This window comes from Catharus ustulatus, chromosome 1 (assembly GCF_009819885.2).
Source record: "Catharus ustulatus isolate bCatUst1 chromosome 1, bCatUst1.pri.v2, whole genome shotgun sequence".
Classification (NCBI taxonomy): domain Eukaryota; kingdom Metazoa; phylum Chordata; class Aves; order Passeriformes; family Turdidae; genus Catharus; species Catharus ustulatus.
The window spans coordinates 140,145,725-140,173,180 of record NC_046221.1 but is presented as its reverse complement, the minus strand read 5'-3'; the positions used below and the strand labels follow the sequence as shown (position 1 = coordinate 140,173,180).

At 40.9% G+C, this 27,456-nt stretch overlaps 1 protein-coding gene across 1 annotated transcript in view; it reads right to left on the bottom strand.

The window, feature by feature from the left end:
- Positions 1 to 27,456, bottom strand: part of GRHL2 (grainyhead like transcription factor 2) — a 59,414-nt gene that overhangs the window by 18,310 nt on the left and 13,648 nt on the right. Inside the window, exons 4-10 of the mRNA XM_042779397.1 lie at positions 26,574 to 26,641; positions 24,652 to 25,036; positions 21,251 to 21,303; positions 17,981 to 18,134; positions 15,600 to 15,711; positions 10,444 to 10,538; positions 1,201 to 1,359 (exon numbers count right to left, since the gene is read on the bottom strand). Coding sequence (XP_042635331.1) covers positions 1,201 to 1,359; positions 10,444 to 10,538; positions 15,600 to 15,711; positions 17,981 to 18,134; positions 21,251 to 21,303; positions 24,652 to 25,036; positions 26,574 to 26,641 — 1,026 coding nt within the window. The remainder of the gene's footprint in view (positions 1 to 1,200; positions 1,360 to 10,443; positions 10,539 to 15,599; positions 15,712 to 17,980; positions 18,135 to 21,250; positions 21,304 to 24,651; positions 25,037 to 26,573; positions 26,642 to 27,456) is intronic.

The window sequence follows — 27,456 nt, the reverse complement described above, 5'->3', positions numbered from 1 at the left end:
CATATATTTACATTCATTACTTCCAAAGATTTTTCCCCCACTAACACAGCTGACTGATTAGCCCTCAAGATCTTGTTGTCAAGACAGCAACAGGGAATGAACTGAAAAGAGGGAAGGAGCAGCAACACAGAGACCTGAAACAGTTGAACTCTTACCCTTTCCATTAAAAAGTTAATGTTAGGTTTTGCCTGGGGCATGGCCTTTTGTCTTTCTATTCCCATAGAAGGATGGCAAAACTAATTTGGATAAACTTCCAAGCCACTCAAATGCATGTAAGCTCCTGAATCCCTGAACCTTGACTAGAATCAGGCATGAGCTCCCCTACAGAGATCTTTCTCAGCATAGAGAAAGTCATCAGCTGGCAGATGCCAAACAAAACTGAATCACACTCTCTTTGAAGGATCATCACTGACAGTTTCTACCTGGTGATATACACAGCTGACTATGACACCATTTAATTCATTTAGGGGTGATCTATGTCTGGGTGCAGAAACCTCTTACCAGCTTTCACAAAGGAGCAGTCACACCCATAGCAAAAACCAAAATTTTACTAAAGAAGGTGTGAACACACACAGAAAACAGTTACTAAATTACGAATTGGAATGGATAATAATCTTTTGTATTTTACTTTTGATAAAAAAATCCTAGCAACATAAGAGCTTCTAAAATAACTGTTTGTAAGCAAAGCAGGGGGAAAACCCATCAGCTGTGTCACTGGAATTTGCTCTTTTCCACTGCATCATAAAAGGGAGCTTAGCAGACCCTCACCGAAAAGTTCATTTTCTGTCAGAGAACCTGCTACCTATCCTGACTGTAAGAGTTAGAAGGGATTACATCAGCAGATTGACACTTATGTGAGCCTGTGATCAGCACTGACCTTCCAAATTGAGATATTTGCATTATTACTTTATATTTGCATTATTACTTTTTTGATATCCCAGAATCATGACCTATAACATGCTGTCCCCAAACAGTCCAACTATTGCCCACAAGCTAAGGAATCACGGCCAAAAAGGCTGCAAAACAGTAAAATAATTATATGATAATCAGTTAGATTTGTGATACAGCTGGTCTAAATGCCATGATGAAATACAATCTTACAAGGAAAGAAACAGCATTTAATTAGGTCTAAAATACAGTAACAATAAACCGCCTAACAAGATTCCTCCTTCATCCATGGTAACTACGCTTTCCACTTACCTTGTCACAAAAAACCTTGATCTGGCAGTAGGCTCGGTGGATAGGCTTATTGCTGCGGTTGTTGTAGCTGTAAGTATCAATCTGAATCATCAAAGGAAGCCCTTTTACTCCTTTTTGTGAGGAGAAGTCTGTGCTCAAGCAATTCACTGTGATGAAAATCTGTGTGCCAGAGAGATTACTTTTTAAAATGTAGTGCAAACAACAATTAAACTTACAGAAATACATGACAAGAAATTAGAAAATAAAATAAAAAGGTTTAAATTTAGCTATGATGGACACTCTAGCAATTCACACATTTATTCTCCACTTCTGTCCAGCAAAGACACTCCCATGCTGGGAAACTTGAAAGCCTATATATATTGGTGGTTCAGTTTGGATCAGAAGCTCACATTTGAGGTGAATCATTTGGTTGTCCCAACTTACAGTAATTTCACAATTACAAGCCGCACCTGATTATAAGCCGCAGGTCCAGGTGTCGGTAACATTTAGGTTTTTGTCCATATATAAGCCGCACCTGACTATTAGCCGCACTTCCTTTCACAGTGAGGATCCGTGCGCAACTTTCACAAAGTTGCCAATTAGTAACAGAATCACGGGGTTTACTGGCTCGGCCCCGCTCGGGGCAGCCCCCAGGGAGCGGCCCCGGCCCTGCTCACCACTGCTGTCGGGAAGAGGGGCGTCCCTGGCTGCTGCCGCCAGGAAGCAGGAGAGGGGCGTGCCCAGTCAGTGCCGCCAGGAAGCGGGAGAGGGGCGTCCCTGGCTGCTGCTGCCAGGAAGCAGGACAGCAGCGTGCCCAGCCGGTGCTGCTGCCACGCCTCCCAGGGCCGGGCAGTGCTGCTGCTGCGCTGCCACTGCTCCGCCACCTGGGGCCGGGCGGGCTCCGGCTCAGCTCAGGGCTGCTGCTGGACTTCCAGGTTGGGAAATTTCCAAAATTTGTTCGTATATAAGCCGCTTCTGAATGTAAGCCGCACTTACGGTTTGGGAGCAAAATTTTAGTCAAAATGGTGCGGCTTATAATCGTGAAATTACTTTGGTTCACACCAGAGCTCAGAATACATGAAGTGGATTCTTTTTGGAAGAGCCAGGCTAGAAAGATAGGTTCTAGGAGCACTCCTCAGGTCCTCCAGCTGTTCACAGTTGCTTAGTTCACAGGAACTGAATAAAGATAATCTGAGATAAAATCTCCTAAAATGTGCCTCATGTGGATGCCAGGTCTTTAGCCCTTATTTGTTCCACTCTACAACCCTGCTCTGTATGTTTGCACTATTCATCGTTAATACAGATCTTGCTTCACCTATTCCACCTGCTTAAGGTATGGTTTGTTCATCTGACAGCTGATTCAAATTCAGTGGAACAAAGATAAACTCTACTCTTTTTTTTTATTTTAAAAATTTCCTTCACGCTATCATCAACACTACTGCCTTCTCCATCCCATCAGTAAATACTCCTGTGTTTCACTTTAAGTGCCTTTCACTGTCTTTCCTCAGTTTTAAAGATGCATCTCACCCTGTCTTTCAAACCAGGAAGGAATTTTTGAAATATTCGTAAAACTATTCTCTACTTCTTCTCAGGAGTTCTCTTTGTTACACAGTGCATAACTTGACACTGCATTCAGAGAGTCACAGAATCGTTTGAACTGGAAGGGACTCAGAAGCACCATCAGGCCTGGCTCTTAAAGTGAATGGCCCATCCAAGGATGGAACCCACAAACTTGGCATTATTAACATCGTTCTTTAACTGACTGAGCTTGCAAGTCCCCTGCTTGTCTATGCTTCATAAATCCATTTCTTGCTCTCCTTCTACAACAAAAACTTACAATTTGATAACCACTAATAATCTCCCTCTTTAACTCAATTGACACCATGGGACAAGGTGTATGCTATCTGTACAGGACCTGGGAGAAGGGTCTCCCATCACCAAAGTCTTTCAAGGACTATTGTGATGTAGAGCAAGCACTATGAACTGAAATACCACTGATAGTTTTCAGTCAGAATGGCATGCATAAAACTCAAGAGATGAAACTAGATTCGAAACTTAATTTTCAGCCCAGTGAGGAATATGTGCATTACATAATAAGGCAATTGTATATTAACCTGATTCTACTTTTCACTTGCCTTTAGTTTAAAAAGCAACAACAAAACAAAACCCCAAAAGTGTGAACCGAGGAAAAGGACTGAGAAAACAGGCAGTACATGTCTCCTGAACCAGGAGAATGTGAAACCTACTCCTAAAGAATAAGGACACTCAGTAAGGAAGAGATTTCAAAATGGTCTCTCAAACAGACCTGATGCACACCTCATCAGGCAGAGGAGAAGGCAGCAGGCCCTGGGGTCTGGGAGGATTCCTGAAGGAAGAGGTGAAGGACATCCCCCCTCCTCCCCCTCCATTCCACAAACAGGGAAAATAAACCAACAGTGTGAGTGACCAGTATGCAACATCCCTAAGAAAGACAGCTGAGAATAAAGAAGGGCTCCAGCAGGGCTGGTGGGGGATACTTTACCCTCCTGGCAGAAGTTAACATTACAGTCAGGGTCTTTATGATGGAGCCAGAGCAGCTTGTTTGCCTGACTGAGCTAATGGCCCCTCCTCTCTGCTTCTGATTGTATCGCAAAGCTGCATTTACAAATGAAATAGTTGAACTTTAACTGCGGAGAGAAGAGGGAGGCAGGGAAAGGCCCTAGGTGAAACTCTGATTTTGAAGCTGATAGTGTTATTTCTGTTTCAAATTACAAGTTCATCTCCTCCAGGTCCAAAGATAAGTGTAGACACAGCGAATACGTCTTTGAAATATGACAGCCTGAATTTTCATTTGCCTTTAGAATCATTTATAGTGTCAGGACAATGGTTTAAAGTGTGTGTGAACAATCAGCAGTGGAACAAAGTCTGGCATAAAACAGAATCTGGTCTCCCTGTATTTTAGCCCATACTTCTGCACAGGGTTTTTCCAAAATGTTTGTTCAAATGTGAGAACATGTGCGGGCTTTTCATCTACGTAACAGTTTGTACATCTCCCACCCTTGCTGCACACCAGCTGAGAAGCAAAAAAAGATCTCACCCTACCTTAATCAGCTACATGCACTGTGTCATCTCTTTCACTGCCTCCACAATCACAGAGCAGAGTAGGAGCAGCTAGGGAAAACAGACTTTACAGTTTCAAGAGTCCCCATACAGCAATAATAGATTATTCAGCATGAATAATAGATAGATGCTGTAAGACTCAATATCTTGTCCTGACACTGTAATACATCAGGATCTCTCTGAGGAGCAATGACTGTACATTCATGCACATGAAGTGCACTGTCATATCATTTGCACCTCACAGCTAGACAGATGGATTTGAATTAACACAGATTATTCATACTGGGGAAATTTTCTGTCTCCATGGAACGCTCTATTAGCTTTCCTGTAAAGCATCACACTGACTTTGGATTTGGAAAACATGAGGGTGTATAGAGGGAAAGGGAAGCGGACATAGGCTCAGTTATTTATTTTAGGGTCCTTTTTTTGTTTGCATAACTAAAGATTTGCACCAGTGCAGCAGGCTGTTATGGTGAAGACGACCTGAGGAAACATCAGGACAGCTGCCTTCTCTCTCCCCTGGTCTGACCAGAAACCACCTCCCCAAAGCAGTGACCTGCTCTGAGCAGCACTGACTTCAGCCATTTGTCCAAGCACAGCCTGCTTTGTCCTTTGCACGAAAAGGAGTGCTGCTCTGCTTTTCTTAGAAGATACCCAGATTTAAGACCTCCTTTACTGTGGTCTTTTGCACAGTAAAATTAACATGGTTAGAAAAAGTAGAGTTAAGTAGAAACAACAGCAGCAGGAAGAGAAATCACTGTTTCCCTCCCAAGCCCTACACTTGTCTTAGAACTACATTAATAAAAGTGCTTATGATTGTACCTAAATTCAGATACATCTTTTTTTTTTTTCCCCCCTGTGCAAACTAGATTTTAGCAATGTTTTGCTATCTGGAACACATTGTATAATTGCCATTATAGTGATGTCTTTTTTTTTTCTTTAATGTCAGCATATCTTAGATTAGAGCAATTAATGGCAGAGTTCCACCCATCTAGTCTCCAGCTCAGGCATGCCATTGGCAATTAAATAGTAATTTGGAGAAACATTTGGTGCTGAGAAAGTTTCACAAGTGGCCTAATATAACGACAACTCTTCCGTTTGTTATAGAGCACATCTAGAAAAAGCATTCTGTTTTTTGGGGATGGCACTCCTCCACGGTGTAGCTGCTATTATGAGAATTACTGTTTGTTAAATACTGCAGTATAATTAGGGATGTACAAGACACAAACACAGTAAGCTGCCTTAAGTGAAAGCAAGGCTCAGAAGTGCATTTCCCTTTTAATCATTTAATTCAGCCAACATGACTCTTGCTGTGGTCTCTCAGCTTACACACTAAAGGTCTACAGTTACGAAACTTCTAATGTAAGTCTTTTATTACTATTTACATTTCTGCCTCCCATTGTCTCAGAAATTGCCAAGGGCAGAAGGGAGGGAAGAGTGTGTTACTGCACAAAATAAGAAACTTAAAGCAATTTCTCTGCTGAATACTGGCAATACATAGAACCCAGGTGACGGGTCTCTTAAAAGTCTGCCTTAAAAGGTTTGTCCCTCCAGACCACAACAACAAAGAGTTAAATGACTTGTCTCTCAAATAACTAACATCAATCCCATCATTCCTGGTATACACAGAAAGTGTGGGTTTATGGTTTCTCCTACCAGCCGTTACCTTATAAATCCCACACAAAGGTAAGACCTTTGTTTTATTTCAATACAAATGTCTCCAGCTAATGTTTACACTGCTCTTTTGAAGCTTCCTCAACCCACACCACACCCCGGCAACTACATAAAAATGCCATTTGCTTTGAATCCCAGATGCATACTTACCAAGCCATTTGTATACACTGAATTTCAACATTATGTGCTACCACAGGTTAACTCTTCTCTAATATATACACATGTGTGTGCATGTCTCACATCTATATATACACTCATATATATATGCACACTTGCACAGACAGACATGGTTTATTAAAGTAGCTGCCAAGTCTAATCCTACATAATTTCTGCTACTAACTCCCCAAAATGAAGCCTCTTTTCCTTTAACCTTTAAATTTTTAGAAGACGTTCATTTCCTTCCTAATTAACTTAAATTAGATGTAACTTGAGAAGGAAATTCATGATTAAGAAAAAAAATCTTATACTTGTCAATGCCTGTCCTAAGTATCAATAATAACATTTAAGAAATATGGATTGTCACAATACAAATTACTGCTAGAGACAGTGCTGCTCCATAAGCTTGATTTTACCATTGTACCCACTGGAATTGGAGCTCACTTTGGTCCACAATATCCAAGAACCTAATCCTGCAAATCACTCACTCTTTGAAAACAGCTTATTACTGCATGAGCTATGCCAAAACTCATTAAATAACTGGAAAGGTTCCCAGAGGCTTGAGCATACTTTGGATTAAAGATCTGCATTTTGGTTAAATATAGCAGGACAGCGATTGCACACAAGTATACACAACTCCTGCACTCACTGAAATCATCTCACTCATCTGCCAGCACCTGCCTGAATAACACAGCCACAAACGTGTCTGTTTATTGCATGTCCAGGTTGCAGTGCTTAGCAGAAACCTGTAATACCTTGATATCACTGAAAACTGTTTGTCTCTTTAAGTGACTTTTTTGTTAGCAACTGTTGATTGAAGTCCTATCTTTGATTTTAAGGCTACTAAGTACCTTCCATGAAAATATACAATTAATTATTTCAGAAGTAATACCATCATAGCCAAATTAAGTGTGCCAAGTACCTACCAGAGAGAAGACATATCTCAAGGAGCTGGTATGGTTTATGACAAATATATTATCCTTTGACCAAGAGAATTCTGCCGCTTTAATCATCTTTGTTGCAAACTAACTTCTGTCAGCGCTAACACGGCAAGCAGACAGATGAATGTCTCTCAGAAATGAAGTTGAGCACCATTCAAGAGCCTCCACTAGAACTTTGTCAACTGGCCAGATGCTGCAGCCAAATTCTCTATAGGGCAGCAAGGCAAATACATAGCTTCTAGTATATTATAAAGACAGTTTTAAAACATAGTTTAAAAGTCAGCCAGTTCTTGTTAATTGTTGTTTGTTTCCTCATCTCTTTTTAAAAGAACTCCTTTAAAAATACCAAACATAGCATTTGGGTTCAACCAAAGGGAGACAACAGATTACCTTACCCATAAATGTTACATATTTATTACAGAATTAAATACAGGAGGGGAAAAAGATGGATTGTACAAAATTGTTCTTCTCTTCCTACCCCTGCTCCCTTACAGCAATATTTTTGTCTCAAGAAAGCACCGAGTTTGACATGGCTGTAGAGCCTTTCCCTCATTTCCCTGGATCCTACTCTGAACCACAAGCCCCACAGTGACCTTTAGCTAACAGCCTCTGCACAAAAGGATGTTGTTCTAGAAAAGGGTAAGGATGTGCCAGGACTGATTCTGCTCTGCCAGAAGGCAAGGGGACTGCTGCTGTCAACCAGGCACAGTAGAGAAAACACTAGCACAGTGGAGTTTCTGACTTTGGTATTGTTTCCTTAGTCCACAGAAAGCAACTGTGATTATTCCACATCTTGACATGAACTGTACAAGATTCCATTTCCATTGTCTTGTTGTGCCAAGCAGCAGCTGGAAGATGACACACCAAGCATGGTGAACTGGAACCAATAGCCCAGTTCCATTGACATTACTGGGACAACAGAGAGAGGCTCCTGCCTGTACCCGCTGGATTCCTGTTTGTTCCACTAAGACCCACATGAGATGGTGCCTTATCAACCCTTAGCAGGCTTGCTGGCAGATTCTGGTTGCTACACCCATTCTCTTATACCCCCATCCTCAAGGGCTCTGAGGGGAAGGCCTGCTCTGCCTGACTTCAAATGAGGAGAGACATGGCTTTAAATTAGCTGCCATCCAGGTGGAGTAGGAAAGTGAGAAATCTGATGTTCAACATACGTCTTCTAAACGTGGGATTTAGTTTCCCGGGAGAGAGACGTATATTTGGTTAGGTAATTTCTACTGCTTGTTTGATTTTCCACATCACTCCCCGGTGCACTTCCAACAAGAAGTTTGTTTTCTTTGCTTCTTCCAGGGCCAGTAGAGTACTGCATCACATCCCATCTCAGAGGCCCTGAGAAGAACTGTCGTGTGCCACTTTTATCTGACTTGGAAAAAAAAGGCTTTTGTGCCTATGAGGGGGTTAAGTTTTAATCTTGAAATTGTGGTGAAAATGGAAAACAATACTGAACAGAAACAATGGAGCCAGTTGAAAGATCATCATTCAAAAAGCTTAGGAAAAGGGAGTCTGTAATTATGCCTTGAAATTCTTAATCTCCCATGGATGAGGTAATTGCTGGAGAAAAAACAGCCTTCAGTGATGTGCCTCAGAACCCACAGTTTTCCAATACTGCAGGGGCATCCTATGGTAATGCCCAGACCAAGTGCAATCAGTTACTGCATTATGCTTTCCAACAGGAACAAGTATGAGCACATAAATGTGTGCAGGGAAGGAAACACTTCAGTGCAGACAAGGTGATAATCTTTCACATGCAATCTGATTTATGCTTATAGCCAAACACTAAAGCATGTTATAAATCCTTTTTTATCAATACATTTACAGTTCAAGCTCCTAAAAGATCAGATATGTAATACCCCAAAATAAATATGCATAAGCCAATTTGCATTTTAATAACTATTTCCTGCAAAAATACAAGCAGCTTAGATTTCACTCCTAACACTTTTTTAATCGAGTAAGAGTCTTTATTTTAAAATCTTAGCTTGTTTTATTTCCAGTGATCATTGCAAAACTTGTGTTCTTAATGTTCTGGCACCCAAAGCAAGAGCCAAATGAACGTTGTGGAAAAAAAGTCTGAGGTTAATACCTGACATTAGTGGATTTGACTTCCTTGTTCCTAGATCAACATGGGCGCCTTGCTAAGTCTAGCTTGAAGCTGTGAATGCAAATGCCTTAGAGAACTGCCAGCCCTGGGACAAGACTGCCATATGCTAGCTCTGGTAGTGCTCCTGTAAAGGTCCTTGAGAAAGACTGCTGTGCTGGAGATCCCAAATCAGTATTTGCTTCCACGGTGATTGCACACACGCACACAACAGTCACCTGTTGTGACTGCAGAGGACAACCTACAGCTGTATTTTGAAATGGAAACACATAATAGGGAAATATTTGGCATGGTGAAAATGTAATCACTACATGAGTAAATACAGCGCCATTAGTAACCTGGCCAAGTACAACTCTGTTTATCAAGGCCTGCTTTTGAAAGAGCTGGGTGATTTTCAGACTATTGTCTTTCCTTTTAAGATGTGCATCAGATGAAAACCCCTGTTACTATAAACAGTCAGCACCTTCAGTCAGGTGTCAGGACAGTGAGTGTTAACACTACCACTCAGTGCTCAATACAAGTTGTCAGAGGACTCTGAGGATGCAATCTCTCTAACGCTGCTAGAAATGCAGTGGACAATTGTGCATGAAGATGTCTTCGGATTTGAAAGATTCATAGCTTTACTTGAACATTGGACATTTTGTATTCAACATGAAAACAGTATCAGGAGTTTGCCGAGCTCAGTGTTTGCTGTTTATTAACTCTACATCCCCAAGAGTACTGCATTACCCCCACTCATTTTACACAGCCTATTTCCCTTGTTGTTTGCTTTCCGGGGGCCAACTTCTTCTTATAATTACCGACAGTTTTCCATTTCTCCCACACTAGTCCATGCAGTTCACACACTCTGACAGTCTTTGCACCACCTTATCTGCAAGAAACTAGTTAAGGTGTTCTGATGTCCTGGTTTATAGGTCCACTTAACAGTCACATTCCTGAATAAAAAACCTCAAAAATATGTTCATTCCTGATTGCAAAGACAGTCTGTGTAACAATATAAAAAATAACGGCACCCACAGAGAAGAAGGCATAGTCTAAGTTACAGAATATTGATTACTGGAGATGCTTATAGTGTACAAAGAAAGTTGATGATTTAGAGAAAGAAAACACTCAGCTTGCGTCTTACACCTGGCTTTGCAAATAAGAAAACATCTTTTACTGCTTCTCAGGCTGGGCACCTTCCAACAAGCCCTCATATTTGTCCAAAAGGAGAAAAGTGGAACAGTGCCCAACAATGGATGGTATTTATAAAGGGATGCCATCTGCATGGCTTTTCCTTACCTTTGCCTCCTCGTTGACATCCCAAGTAAAGGACACAGCATTGAATGCAATTTCTTCAATATTCCCAATGGTATTAAAACTCTCCTTGTAATCAGCTGTAAGAAAAAAATAAGTCATGAAAAACTTTGAACTTTCTGTTTTAAAACTCGTAGTACTTCTTTGCTTCTTAAGTTGGGTTGTCTAGTGCATCAAAACTACCTCTTGTATTGTTTATGATTAATTATGAATAATCTTAATTGCAAAGAGGTAATATGATGCAACCTGAGTCTTATGCATAATACATCACTAGTTAATGTTCTTGCAAATTATTTTTGGTTCTCAAAAAGGAGTAAGTGTGACTCTACTGGCAATGAGTCAGTGCACTCATTAGCTTGGCCAAGGAATGGCCAAAACTGAAAACTTAACTGAAAACTACCAAAACATTTAAAGGGACTGTTCAAACCTTGATATTAAGAAAAAACATGGTAAATCCTAAACAAGATTTCCAAAAGCCTAAGAGCTATGACTGGAGGAAATCATCAGTGTGCATTCAAACTTTCCCAGGAATTACTGCACTGGATGCTATATTCATATTTATATATTATTAAAAACAAAATCAAAAAGCCTCCAAAGATCCAAGTCAACAAAAAATGCCCCACAAAGAACCAAAACCACAAAGATCCTTTTTCCAAAGTATGTACACTACTAAAAGAGCAAACAAACAAACAAAATAATAATTTGTCTGCCTACAAAATCTGCACCTTTTCACGTCTTCCCCATGTGCTGTTATTATTATCATCATCAATAAACTAGCATTTTGGAAGGAATGAAAAGCAAAAGGGAGGAAGAATTCAAAGTTGACTAACGCTTCCTCAAACACAGTAAGGATGGAAAGCTATGTAAAACAGACATCTCCCAAGTCATCTTTATAATTGAAAAGAGGAACAAGCACTGCTTTTCTCTCACTTTGCTGGACAGTTTAACACATTTTCTTCTTTTTGATGACAGATTAAGAGAGATACCAGGTAATATCTGCTTGATTAAAGGAACTTCCAGATCGTTCATGCTAATGGAATAACTCCCTCTGGGACAAACATTTCCTAAGAATCCCTCTAGGGTTGTAATCGGACTCAGTGCCAGAGGGCTGCGATCACACTCCTGATCTAAACTTTGCCCAAATCTGTGCTTCAGAAGCATGCTGATGCTTAGCTTTGTAATCAGTTATTGAAAGAGGATGTTTTTGCATTCAGTGAGACACAAATGGTTTCAATATTCATTCCCTTTGCCTAAACTGTTGTCTCTAAAAAAAAAATTTCTAGGTAATAACTGCTCTAAAATAATTTATAACAAAAAGATTGCTGCAAGAATAATTATTTCATGTTTGAGATAGGCTATCAGTATACTTTTCTCTCATTTGAAACACAAGAAGACTGACATCTCACTGGGCAAATAAAATTGTGTCCCTGGGACACATAAATTATTTTGGATACAATAAAAAAAAAAATCACTGTTCAGACCATACGAACAGCACAAGATACTTGGTGATGTAGCAAATTAACAAAGTGTTTGAGAGAGCAGGCGGGCTTTTCATTCCCACCTTGAACTCAGATCTCCTTTCTAATTGAAGTCATTGGCTTGATTATCTAAATTCAGTGTGGGGATGCAAATGAGAGGAATTTGAAGACACATAAGTAGCTTAATATGTATGTGCACAAATCCACCCACGTCTCTAATTTATGATTCACCAGAAAGTGCTTCGTGCAACTGACTGCTGCATATGAGCATGATGTGTAGGTGCACTTTGGAAACACACGAACAAGATGTCTCGAAGAGACACCTGTTTTCTTGTCTTAAAAGGCTGTCAGAACCTCACATCCCACCAACCCTTCCCTTCTCTCAACACACGCCTCTCCTTGAATTGCTATTTCATGGAGTATCTATGTGACACTGTTAAAAAGCAGAAGTGCATCCTATTCCCCTCAATTTACAGGCAATTCAAGAAGGATCTTCAGCTGATTAAGAAAGCATTTACACCTCAATATGTGAAAGCTGTTAGAGTGACTACAATTTTTCCTCTTCACCTGCTGTGAGTTACTAGAAGGAGAAAATCAGGGTTGTTCAATGTGGAAAAAATGGCTGCACAGGAATTATTTCCTCTTTTGTTACAAAAATTGCATATTAAACAATGGCAAATTTTTAATATTAAACATTAATCATGCATTACATGTCATGGCATACTTTTGTACTGTGCACATAAATAATACAAACTATCCCAAAAAAACCAAGGGTAAGTTTCTTTGGAGCACAAAGCTTCTACATCCACTCTTCATATTTGAACCCGTTCCAGTATGTCAAATTATTCTACTTATTCTAAATAATCAATATCCACTGCAATTAAGTATTGTATTCTTTATTTTAAAAGAAAAAGCTAGTGATCCAATGTCACAGAACTGTGAAAATACAGCTGTTTTCCCCCTGCCCCCCTTACTCCTCCTAAAAATAGTAAACATGCACCTTACTCCTTCTTCAGAAAAATCTATTACAGTACATAGCCTAAATTTTGGAAAATACCTTACCTTCTTGCTTAGCAAGTCTCACGCCCTCAGGTTTATTTCTCAAGTGCTAAGGACTTGAATACATGTAAGTATATGCTTATCTTATTAATACCAACACATCTTCAGACCTGTCACTGCACTTAATCCATCCTTTCTCCCACCCAGTACACAAAACAAATAAAAGCAGTGACCCCTGTGTGTCTGGAGTGAAGGAGCAAGGCACTATTTCCTCTGATGTCTAGAACATAACTGCAGAACAGAAAGCACACAGATCCCTGCCACTATGGAAAGCAGCACAAGCACAGTCCCCCTGCCCATCTGAGATCTGAACAGCTGGAACTCACAACTAGAGCATCCCAAATTAATTTGTTCCTCTGCCTGCTAAGGATCTGGATTAAAAGCACCTTCATGAACAATTAAAAAGGATTCACAGATGTTAAACAGGCTACAAACATCAAATTAAAATAAGAGTAACACCTATGGAACAGATGATGCAGAGTTATGAACACTTAATTTGCTTTGTTAACTCCACAGGGCCTGTGGAGTTAACAAAGAAACTTGTTAACTCAAACATTAACTCAGTAAAATGTTAAAACAAACATTAACTCAGTATTTAGAGGACCCCTTCAGGGATCTGAATTTTTAACATAAAGGGAAATCTTCATAGAGCCATTCAATATTATTTTGCATGGAAGGGACCCCTGAAGGTTACCTGGTTGAAGCAGGGCCAACTTCAAATTTGGATTAAGTTGCTCAGTTAGATCATTTGATGATGAAACAAGAAGATTTTGCTAACTGCAGCTTGGTATGGGAAAATGTATGGAAAAATAATTGGGAGCCATTCTGGTCTAATAAGCCAGTTAGCCATAATGCAAGTGCCAAAGAAAATGAAATGTACTTCAGAAATATCATACTTGTAAGACCTAAGGCTATATTTCAGTTGTTCTCAAGAAAACACTACTGAGCAATATTCAGGTCTTTTTTTTTTTCTGAAAAATGAGGTGAACCATGCTCTTACAGCTCTTATATCTGACAAGAAGTGCTATATCAGTAAGTCTTACTACACTGTGCTTTGCTCATGTTTGCAATGCAAATAAAGAATACACACCAGAGTGCCTCAAAAGTCGGTGCAGAGCTATTTCACCTCAAATTAATGGAAAATTAAAAGACATTCACTTTAACACAGGTAAACATGCAGCTCATGCACAGCACTTATTTTGCAGAGCACTATTTTACAGAATATGTATCATAAGTTAACATGTTGGGGTAAGGCAACTGAAATGTGCCAGGACACCACAAGTGCAGTGGAGTCAGAGGGTGTGGGCACTACAGTGGAGCAAGCTGCTCAGCACATATTTTTCAAAGGTATGAGCATTACCACCACAAGCTTGTAGGGACTAGCACAAAAAGGCAGGCAGCCTTCAGAAAGGGCTGTGACGTGGCCTACTTCTTTTAATGTGTCATGATAAAAGTCATTTGGTCTGGGGTGGCAGTTTTACTGCGTTAGGTACTACCCTAATGGGCAAGAAGAGAAAATGGGGGGAAGGGAGGAAAGAAAGAAGTTAATGAAACAGTTCAGCCAGAATAATGATAAGACAAGAGGCAGAGAGGAGATCCTGGAAGCGCTGCTTGGACAAAATACACTTGACCCTAAATAACACCTGGCCTCAGTGGAAACTTGAGCATTTGAAAATCTACAGGCAGCGCTGATTAGGACCACCTGGGGACAGATTCCTTGATCACCCAGTTCAATCGCCCCCTGAAGTCTCCAAATGTTCTCTACCAGTAACCCTGCCTTGGTTTAGCCCCCCCCCTCTGCCCCCTCTCATTCCTGCCATTCAATGGTTTGGTTCCCTCAGGCGGTCAAAACAAGATAGACTTTGTCTGCTTTGGTCTTGCCGACTCCTTTGACTGGAATCCGTGCAGATGGCTGCATGTGTAAACTGCACGTGGGAGGGGAGAAGCGCTTGATGTCTAGACACTGCCACTGACTTCAACTTCAGGCTCTTGGCAGTAAGTACGTGCTCTTCCTCTGCTAAAATCTGCCGAGCATGCGGGTAGGACAGCTGGGGCTGAAATGGGCTTGTAAATACTTCAGATGGGATGAACAGTAAACAGGTCTCTCAGGATAGCACACCAGAGCTTGCTTCTCCCTCACTGCTGACGCCGGCAAGACTCAAACTCTACGGGTGTAGGAATCCTGCACACTCCTTTGCAGTCACCGCAGTGATGACATCTGCATTCCCAGGCTGCAATTCCACATCAATTAGCTAACATAACTGTTACTGGATCAAAGACTCTTGATCACCCCTTGAAAAAATAAAGGGAACAGACACTCTGCTACACCTGAGGAGGTGCAGACCTTGACTTTCCAGTGTGGTACACCACTAAATACACATGCAAGGGGCAGCTCTTCTGTGTGAATACTGAGAACCATTCCTTCTGCATGGTCCCTGTCCAACTCCATACACCACACAGTCCTAGCAGGAATGAGTCATTGCCTAAAACTGGTACAAGCCGTGAAGCCATTGCCAGTATCTTCCACCATTTCCTGTGCAAGGCACCAGAGCTTTCCATATCTGAAATCTTCCCTGAAACATCTGGAGATCATGTTCCACTCACCAATGTCTAGGACTCTCTGTTTAGCTGTGTGCTGCCGGGAATGCCAGTACTTCCAATATTTCAGCTGTTCATCTCTGTTTTTATCCTCACTGAAAACAACCATGACCACACTCTATGAAAAACAACAACAGAGTCACATTAGTTAAAATAATTAATAGGTAGGAACACAAAAATTAAAATCACCATATGCCTGTAATTCTGATCAAGCCACCACCCTCTCCCAGTACTTTGGTTGTAGAAGATTGGGTTCTAATCAGTCCAATATTACAATGTACTTAAAGACTCAAGACAGAAGAAATGTAGTTGTAAAATAATGCAAGGCCCGGGATTATGCTCTTGATAGTTGAAATAATACTTAATCATATTCTTAGCTTTAAAAAGTCAGCTTCACTGGCTAAAGGCAAGACATTTTCAATTTAGTATATACAGTCCAAATATCCTTTTTGAGAGCAAGATTCTTGCATATATGTTTTTAATGACAAAGTCAGTGTAACTACTGAATTTTGTTGAGGTTTTCAATTCACATTCTGAATTTGCTTTGTTAAATTGTGATTCAAAGGAAACATTGAATTTTGATGTAAAATGTTATACAAGCAATATAAGCTTTTTGAAAAAGCTCTGCAGTAGGCAAGCAAAATAAGACAAAACAGCGAAAGAATGATCATATCAATTAAGTGAAAATAAATCACAGAGAACAAAAACTTCCCTTTTAAATATCCTGTTTTACTTTCACCCTGAGACACCAAGCACAAAAAAATTACTGTCAAGCTGCTTTATAAGCCAAGGAGGTGGATCACAATTGATTCATCATCTGTGTTCCCCGACACAGCCACCACCATAACCCTTCACTGTGCTCTGTGTGACCTACATTATGCCTATAAAAGCTGAACACCATCACCACATCTTCCATGTCTATCTAGCCTCTCCATGGGCATGAGGCATGGAGCACACACTGTGGAGGAGTCCTGGGTTATGCCTGTGCCTACTGGGTGGACATCAGGTGTGTGTGGCTGGCCAGCTGATACACTAACCAGAACTGGCCATGCAGATTAGCTTTCCCAGCAAGGACAGCACTAATGTTTTTATGAACCACTTGCAGGGAACTTGTAGAGTTTTAATACCTTCAAAACCTCTTGCCCCTCTGTTAGCTTTGGATTGAATTGTCAATAAATTCAACAGTCACTTGAGTAGGGGCCTGGCAAACAGAAGATGATTGTGAAAGTCGCACACAGTTTCACAATCTTCTGTCAACTACATCCTCCAGAAGGATGTGGCCTCACCTCTCCTTTATAATTTTCACCCTTCTGCTGCCACAGCTTCAGAACTCATGTGGCATTGCACTGAACCAGGCATAAGAGGACTGGTTTTCAGTCAGACCAGTGAACTTCTGACTCCTGTTTCAGCTCTACAAGTGCTAGAGCTAGAACCACAAAATGGGAAGGCATGAGTGGCAGGGAAAGAGATTATACAGCAACAGGGAAATCTTACATCAGATTCAGCCAACAGCCTCATGTCCTAGGGAAACAAAGCTAAAAATTAACTCCTTATTCAGGTTTCCAAATCATTGCCTCTGTTTAGGAAGAGTCTCTCTAAAATTCATGTGTGATAGAAACACAGGTTGTTGTCTGCTTCACTGGTCACATTGACTTTCATTGGTTCCTTTGACTAAAGTCACAACATTTTCAGAGCACTTCATGTATTTGGATGGAAACATTTGTGCAGCCTCATACATATGCAGTCCTGCCAGCTTCAGGGTAAAATTTACAGGGCTCATTGTTCATTCCAAGGTTACTGGGTTAGGATTTGTTAACTCAAAAACATTACTAAGGATATCAGGAGGCACATTCAACAGGTAGATGTTGCTGAATACACAAGCTACAGTTCTACACATAGAATCTAAGACAAAAATAATTCATTTTGTTACACTACTGGGTAAATGTCAAGGGAAAGCTACACTTCTACAATGAAAATTATTTAAAATTTATGGCACAAAGGATGGAGTCAACTCTTCACATTTTGTCTTAAATGCACTGGAAAACATCTGATGAAGTGAAGATGGACTACACAGTAGATGTGGCAGATCTTGGACTTCTTTGCTTTAATCATGGCAATAAATTCACCAGTGTTAAGTGTAGTATCTGCATAACCACCATTCTGCCAAACCATAAACTGAGGTTATAACTCATAAGATCACATTCTGAAAAAACTGGACAGCAAAACATTTGTTACCACCATCAATAAGGTGCTCTCCCATCTTTACATTGAGCACGAGAATAAGCTTCTTCTGTCCTTCCTCCAAGAAAAAAACTAAAAGCCAATCAACCACAACCACATCTATCTGCAGAGCTCCATCCCCACCTAGGAAAGAAACAGGACCATACCCTGACTTTGCTGATGGGATGCCGGAAGCATTTGTTGTCACCCGTCTCGCTCAGGGTGATGGCGTAGAACTGTCCTTTGTTCAAGTAGGTCATGGGTCCTTCCCCCTGCTTCTGACGCAGAGACTTGGTAGCTTCTAGTGTATACTGAAAAGTGCTGCTGAAAAGACAAGGAGAGAAACACCTACAAAATCCATATCACTTTCTCCTTTTCTCTTTCATTATGTAATTATTGCATTGCATAAGGCATAAAATGCTTATAACAAAATTCCAAGAAAATGTCACATGGCAATTTAAATTGCAATCTTTTTTTTGCAGTTTCATCAGAATTGCACTTGATTTGCAACACAACCAAGTGCAAAACTATCTGGACTGCAAGTTTCTTGGATCAAAAGCTGTATCTGTACTTTCTCTGAAAGGAAGCATTATGAATCATAAAACTATGCACCCCACAATGAGAGTATCAATTACCAAGAGGGGATTCAGTATGATTTGCAGGAAATCATCAACTCCACAGACATTTAAACTTAGAAGTGTTGCAGAAAGAGAAATAATACTTTTTTTAAAAATCCAACCAGAATAAACATGTTACAAAAGATGGACAGAGAGAATGGAAAGTCCAACTGCTACTTTCAGTCATAGTTCAAAGAAGGAATACAAAGAGAGGGGACAGTAAGTTCATTTGTTTAAAGACAACATAAAACAAGGGTTTTATAAGCTTTCTTTTCAAAATTAGTCAGACTGAGTGAAGTACTGACATTTAGCTTTACCTCCAATCAAGTAACATCTCTTTAGAAAAATAGCTCTTGTGTTGAAATTTTAAAAAGACCCTCCTTCACAGAAGAACTTTCCAATTTCAAAGCACTTCTCAAACCATGAAAATTAAGGTTCCATTAGTTAGTGAACTGTTAGTTGAAAACAATTCTCACTGAGCCTCTTCAGCCACCACCTCCAATAATGGGCTTGAACAATAGTCTAGTAAAAATGATGCCTGCAGCTCCCCACATTCTCTTGCAAAAAAATTTGTTCAAACAGCACAGGAACCTTAATGCAAAGAGTCCTCACGAACTGGAGATACAGTGAAAGCACTTTCACAAAGGTTCTAATTCAGCAAAGTATTTAAGCAGTGCCAGAGCAGAACCAAAAGGAGGAATATGTTGGTCCAAAACAACAGAGTATGCCTAGCTTCAGACAAATAATCTCGGGCAAACACAGGATCATCATAGTACTGCCACAGCAATATAGAAATTACAGGAAAACAAAAGATATTCTAGCTATCCAATTGAAAAAACCTTACAACAAAACATAACTAATAATTGCATTTAAATCCCCACTCGAAGAGAAGGTAGAAAAAACCCAACAGATGTATTCTTTCCATCCAAAAGGAATTTCAAACAGCTTAGTATCAATTATTCAGTTTAGCAGCAATCATTCAATCAAATGAAGACAACTTTTAAGTGCTTCTTAGCTTATAAAATTAAATCCAGAATTTTTCTGGTTGCTTAAAAGTTACAAATCAAAGCAAAACTAAGGTAGTAAGCAAACATTCATCTATACCTATCCAACAGCAGCACTGGTGCTTCTACACAATGCCGCTATTGCCACCATGAAGGCTCTTGAACACAGGTGGGAAAGCAGCACAAAGGCACTGCAGTCCCCTCTGCCATGGCATGTACTGGCACAGCCCCCCTGTCCTGCGTGAACAGAGGCACTGCCAACACTGGCAAGTGTGGACCTGTTTGAGTGGACTGGAAGAACTAGACCACCAGTGCTGCAGAATCAGCACTCACCCTGCTGCACCACTTGTCCTACAGATGGACCACCCATTAGAGGGAGGGGCACAGCCTTGATTTACCATCACACCTAGGGACTGCAGGTTGGGTGGTCAAGAGCCACTTCACAACACACATGAAAGCACACTGAGTGCCCTGGGAGATGTGCCTCAAAACCTCACACCACACAGAAGAACTAACAAGGATGTGTGCTGAGAAGGGCTTAGAATGATCAGACACACAGGGCCTTAACAGAACTGCCTACACTCTGCCATGGGCTGGTCTTCTGTTTCCCAGCATTCTGTATGTTTCAGTCAAAAAATGTAAATCCCAGCCATTGCACTTGGCCAATTTTGGAGCCTCTGTGCAGTACCACTTGAGAGTTTTCTTCTTGTTTCCAGTTGGGAAGCAAAGCATGCCCTATAGCAAGAGGAATACTATCACTATTAAAATCTTACTACAGTCACTCAAATTACTATAAAACTATTCTGAACCTCACCACAAGTCTCAACTAAACCCCTGTGTAGTCACTAAGAGATCTTCAAGTAGGCTTCCAGTTACTTTCATATTTACCATTTCTTTTTTCAGTCTGAAATTCTGATTTCTGAGCCTTCCACTTCCAGGTAAACTAAATACATCTTTCCTGGGAGTTTTCTTAATGTGTATTCAGAGGTTTCATTCTATGACCTGGGCCATAGCATTAAAGACTTAAATGTGTGAGAATTGTTAACATTACCATTGCTTCAGGATTCAATTTACAAATGTTCAGTGTAGTGAGTGAGCAGCCTTTGCTAAATATCAGTTTCATATCTTCTGCCTATATAATGACTCAGTTCTGAGCTCACTGTAGTTAATGATTGTTTTAACATTCTTCAGAAAAAGTACCAAGCTGTAAGGAACCTTCACCACAGTTGCAGACATGTTTAATCCACAAAACTACGTAGGCAGGTTCCTGATTCTAAAGTGAGAGTCATCTTTCACGTATAAACAGAACTATTCACAAGTATGAAATAAAACATCAGTTTAAAAACTTCAGTGATTATGGTCTTTACTACATAAAGGGACTCTGCAGTGTTTGCCCATGCTCCATATATATTCTTCTGTACCTAGCCAGAACAGTATTCTTCTCAAACTTTAATTTTCAAAGCTTTTCAACTGTCCTGGACAACTGATTTGTGCATTCTACCACCCTGAAAAGATTTGTTCATTACCTGGCTGTCAATGAGAGGTACCTGGGAAACCTCTCAACGGTTTTCATCTTGCATGTCTTAGGCAGGGGTTGGGGGCTTCAGAGGAATTACAAGTTTAAAGCAATGCTGAGGGAAGACAATAGCTGAAGATACAAACTGGTCAGATCTGTGAGCTAACACAAGCAAGAGAATAAGGGGAGACTGGTGCTTGGCAGCATCAGGGTGAAGAAAAGAAGGATGGGAAGTGGATAGAGGCCCCCAGCACATTCCTGCCAGATGCCAGTCAATGCACTCCAAAGCTTATGCCATACCTTGTTTGTTCATAAATATATTCTTCAGCCCCCACTGAAACACTCCGATACTTCTGAAAAATAAGACCAATTAAATACCGTTTGATAAAACTGAAATGCAAATACCAACAAAAGTGTAACTATGTTTATTTAAAGACAACTCAGAAGAAATCATCAACCATTTAATACTCAAAATACAGTAATTTCACGAATACAAGCCGCACCAATTTGACCAAAATTTTGGTGGAAACCCGGAAGTGCGGCCAATATTCCGGGGCGGCTAATACATTAACAAAATTCTAAAAGCTGCCAACACGGAAGTGAGAGCCCGCGGCAGCCCCAAGCCAAGCTGGAGCCCGGCCGGCCCCGGCAGAGGTGGGAAAGCCTGGCAGAGGCGGGGCCAGCAGTGTGGGGGGCGGGCGGCAGAGCCTGAGCCAGTAGGGCGGGGCAGGGGGGCGGCAGAGCCGGGTCAGTAGGGCAGGGGAGCCTGGGAGAACTGGGGCTAGCAGTGCAGGGGAGCATGGCAGAAGCAGGAAGGCCAGCGGGTGGGGCTACCTGGCAGTGGGGGAAGCCCAGCAGAATCGGGGCCAGCAGCGTGGGGGAGCCCGGCGGTGCGGGGGCCTGCAGTGCCGGTCAGGGCGAGGAAACGCGGCGGCGGTGCAGACGGGAGGGGGCGGCCGGCGAGCCCGGCGGCGGTGGTGGCAGCCTGCCGGCAGGGCTAGGGAACGCGGCGGCGGGGCTGTGCTGACGGGAGAGGGGGGCCAGCGAGCCCGGCGGCGGCGGCAGCACCACCCGGCCAGCCCCGCCGAGCCGTGGCGCTGAGCTGGGCCACCCGGCCCCGTCGGCAACCATGAGCGGGCCGAGCCTTCCTGGCCCCGCCCCGAGCCAGTAAAGCCCGCTATGCCGCGATCCTGTTACTAATTGGCCAATTTGTGAAAGCTGCGCACGGATTCTCGCAACGAACGAAAGTGCGGCTAATATTCGGGGTGCGGCTTATCTATTGACAAAGACAGCAACATTGTCGAGGCACCGGAAGTGCGGCTTATAATCCGTGCGGCTTGTATTCGTGAAACTACTGTACATAAAAACTGGAGCAGATATTAATAAGCTAGTCACATTTTATATAAGGTTAGAGGTTGACATTGTAAAGAACACACAATTTACTTACCTAACTTCAAACAATTTGTACTATAAAGAACTAAGCACAGTTAAACCAGAAAATGAAAGAGATGAGAACAATGTATTTATAATTGCTAAAACTGTATCTGAAAAACACAGCAAGCAATTGACCAAAGTGTCCACTACCACAGGGATCTATAAAAACTCAGCACTCCTTCAGCATAACACAACTAAGTCACTCCATGAATGTTTTGAAACCATTTCTAAATATGTATTTATAATGTGTTTGAAAACTGAGTAAGTATTAGAGCAAATCCAAAGCCAGTCATTCTCATTGGTACTTAGGAAATACTTTGCAAGCACTTATGAAAACTAGTAAGAACAATTGCCTTCCTATTTCTAAACATTAACTTTGCCTAAGTTTCTTTTGGTATATTTTGACATTTTACCTTATGGTTTCCCCACACTGCTCCATCCAGCTGTGCCTACACAACAGTGGCTGAAGGAGCAGTCGGAGCATGGCTGGGCAAAGCACAGCCTGGGGCTTGGGCAGTTGAGAAAAACAAAGGGACAAGCTCAGTGCTGAGTGAGGCTGCAGCAGTGCCAAAGCTCTTCCTGCTCCCATGCCATGTGCATGTGAACACTCAGGGCTAGAAGGCCACCAACAGTGGCACAAATGTCCCCTAACAACTAGGGCTGGGGACCTAAAATTAATTGTCCAGTATCCCTTATAGAATAAATAGGGGAGGTGAAGATGGAGAGGAGTGAATGCACTTAGAAAACCACTCCAGGCAATTCAATTTAAACCGATTCTTTCTCCACAGACTGCACAGAAATCCTAGATAACAAATACTGCATCCTGCTTTAACCAACCATCTTAAAAACAGGTAACATTATATTACCATTGTAAGAAACTTACTATAATACAGGACTCGGGATGAAAAGCCAACATATAGATGTAAAGTTCCTTTTTAAGTCCAAAATTAACAAGTTTGCATGTTTGACAGCTCTCTGCACAGGGCAGATGGACTGTATGGGAACTTCCCAGCAGCATGTCCCAGAACAAACCAATGTAATGGAATCACTCTGCTACAGCACCCCAGGAAAAGCCATGAGTATGGTAGAAGAGCCATTTACCAGTAAGCAGTAAAAATACCAAAATAATATTACTTGATAATGCAGAGCAGTGTCTCTAATCCAAGGTTTGATCCTACTGATTTTAGCATGGAAAGCTGGATTTCTTCACTATTTACTCATTCAGTTGACCTACATGCATTCTATATCTGCAAACGGATTTCACCTCCAGACATCCTGGATCTGCGTTGCTCATGGAGACAATGTACTTTTCGACAATACATATACACAAACACACAGTAGATTTCTCATATACTCAATCAGGACAGCTCAGCCTTAATGTAGCTTGCCTTGTACTTTTGTTACATTTACAACTTTGTAGAGTTGGGAGGAGGAAAAACTCTAGGTGAGTTTTACCATCTAATATCTATAATTATTTGCAGAGGTACTGTCAGTCTTAAATTGTCATTACCTTTCTACAATTCCAGTTTGTTTGCATTATTCTGCAGCAGGCAAAAGCAGCCAGAGGGTACCCACCATACTAAAGGTGCCTAAAATTACTTTGACTCAGCATAACTGTAAAATAGTTAGAACGACCTCCCCTTGCCTTTTTTCTCCTCATTCCTGTACCTATAAATGCAGTTGTTACCTGCCTGTTGAATTCTCTGTTCTCCTCTGTTAGTCTAATTCTGCTACGCTTTCTCGCTTGTGTTGCAGAATAGAGCTTAGTGCAACAAACAGCTTCTGAATAAATTACTTGGGTTTATCCAGCAGCAGAGGCTGTTGCTACTCATTTGCATTTTCAAAAGAACATCTAGAATTTCTCTGTTACAAAGTGGCTATTTCTTACTGTTATGAATAGGTCTGAAGGTAGATCTCAATGGTAAATAATTCTTCTTTCAGAATAAAAGCCATCTTCCACTTGACATAATATCCCCACAAACAACAACAATAAAAAAATCAGTATTTATTATTCTCAGAATTTTCAAAAAACATCTTTGAAATTGTCTTCTGAAATGCCTCATGATGCTCCCCTATAATCAGAGCACAGACTGATGGGAACACAGCAAGGAGTAGAAATTAATTTGTTGACACAAGCATCACTGTTCTTCTAATGGCTCTTGTGGACAGTTCAAATCTCTTTATCTTGTTTACAAGCTCAAATATCCTTATCTTGTTTACAGCTTTTTATTGCATTCTTAGATGCTAATTTGAGGTGCAAAACTTACTTCTGTTCCTCCATCTTTGAAGGTGTCACTGTAGGTACTGTCAGGAGTACTGCGCTGATCATCTTTAAGATAATTTGTGTGGGGAGCAATGCTGGACACTTCATACGGTTCAAAGATAACCCCTCGGTGCTCCTCATTTTCTCCTCTTGCATAGTGTGTTTGTGGGGTCATAAAAACAGGAGTGAATTCCTCTGCTTTAACCACAGTCACTGTGGACCCTGTGATGGGTGTTGAGCTCCCAGACACATTTGTGTTGTATTCCCTTTTGGAAGACTCCAAAGGATCTTGGTTCAAGGAAAGGTTAACTGGCACCGTCTTCAGGACTTGCACACGGTTCTCTCCCCCACTTAAGTTATTCTGAGCTTCCGTGGTATTAAGACAATTTCTGTGAGACAAAACCAAAAACTGTTATGAACTGTCCTGATAGAGGAAATCTCCTCCTTAAATAGCTTAACGGTCTTACATGTCAGGGAAGAAGATTTTTCAATTCCAATAAGTCCCTGCCATACATTAACAAATACTAGGCAAAAGAAATTGAGAGGCAAGCAAAGAGGTCCAGAGCTGTTTAATAAATGGGGAAAGATAATGCACTTAATTTGACCTGTTACAATAACTTCTGGGTGTCCAGGGTTGTTCTGGCCTTAGCTTATCATTTGGATGCAAAATCAATTCAGCAGTGCAACAGCCTTTAGACACAAAATAAGAATAAAGAGTAAGGCAGGGCATGGATTACTCACAGTAGCTATTTTGCACATGAAATAGGCAGAATATCAACAGCAAAATTCATACAATGATGGCATGCTCTTTCAGGCTGTTGGCAGGCCACTACTGTTTGCTTAACTCTCGTACCAATGCTCTAAAAGAGCAAGCCCAGGAATTCCATTGTAGCAGAGTAGATCAGTAACTACAGTGCCTGTAAGGTAACCTCAGTAGCATTCCCACAGCTACCCACAGTTGCTGTTGGAAGTAATCTGATTGCTGATAGTAGTTACAGTGACATAAAATAGTTAATTCGTAGAACTTTTAATAGGTATAACATTGCTTTGTTTTCAACCCAGGAGAAGTGCTCTGACACTACAGTTCCTCTCTTGGCTTTCCACTGAAGGCCACTTTCCTCAAACACACTCAATTTAGGAATTGAACATCAGGAATTTCTCTGGTGTTTGTAGAAGAAAAATTGTTCAAAAAACATTTCATAGCCTATTTTGAAACAGTGAATTTATACTACTACCTATTGAAACAATCACCTTATGAACAGCTACTGGAGACTATCTAAGGTTGTCACAAATCAGCTACATTGAAATAAACCTTACATAGCTCATGTCTGTCATGATTTTATATGGAGATACCTTCCAGTATGTAAAAACTTCATTGTTTCTACAAAAATATACACTCTTTCTTTTCTGTAGTTCTTAATAGCAGGAGACAGTATCCTTTGACTCATGTCACTTTTGGCCTACAGAGAAGAGCTGAAATCTGAGAGGAGTGAGAAAAACATTATAAGCAAATGTAAGTTACTTTATTTGCTGGGCAGATCCTAATTTATGTTAAATAAGACTCTATAAATGAAATTACTGAGGCCAAACTACTCACTTTTTCCTCCACAACAAGAAAACAAAGAACAACAGCCAATAGCTAACTGTCAAGGTAATCTTATTTTGCTAATCTCAGCAGCAAAACACCACCACCAAATACAAAGAGTGAAACTCTCAGCTACCTCCCAAACTGCATGTTTGAAAATGCTATCCATTTTTTCTAATCAATTAGAAGTAAAAAGGATTAAAATGTACTTCCCAAAACAGCCTTCACTTTTTTAGGCTTTGAAAGAAAACCATAAACCCCTCAGACTCTCTCACATCCTTCAGTTCACAATTGATCAACACTTTCAGTAGCTGGGTGTACAATTTTGAATAATACTGTACCTTTTATCTTGGTCTTCTTGATTATCACTCACTTTGTTAACAGACAACAGCCTTTTATCTCTGGGAACCTGAGAACAACACCAGGCATGGGGTCAGGTAAATGCAACTGTCAGGCATTTGCAGCTTCAGACTGCTACTGCAACAACTAGAAAAATGTAACTATCAATGTTGTCTAGTTCACAGATGCCAGGAGCTGGTTTCCTTTGGGAGACTGATTGTGAACAGAAGGAAAATTTCCTAAGAGAAAAAACACAGGAATTGTTTTCTTTTCTAGTTCTTGGGTACACCAGTCAGGAGCAAAGCGCTCTTCTTTACGTCCTATCTCTTGAATATCAAGTGAGGCCAAACTCTCAAAATCAAAGCTCTTATTATTCCAAAACCACACACACACTTTTTACTGAATAAAACAAGGTGAGAAGGAAGATATGATGCTTTGATGAGTTCTACATTGAGACTATTTTAGTTCAGACAAAAAAGGCTTTTCAATTAAACCATAAGTGCCAGGTAAGTCCTCCTGTTAGAGAGAAGCCTGGAGAGTGCAAGATTCATACCTAGGGAAAGTTTGTGGATCTTTCCCTTTCCAAGTATGGGGACAGGTCAGGGCATGCTGGTATGTCATCAGAAACACTGACTTCTGCTTTACTGACTGCATCGACAGCTATGAGAGGTAAAATCTGGCCCCTTGACAGACTCAGAATTGACACCAAGTGACTTAAAAGATCTGTATTCCCACATACTGGTGTCCTGACACCAGCACTGATATGAAATCGCCAAGGGCAAAGTTGCTGCCATGACAATATTTTTTCTTTTCTTGCTGAGACATTAATTTGGGGGCTAAAACTTCTATCTCTTGCACAGGAAGACATATCCACCTCATCCCAGC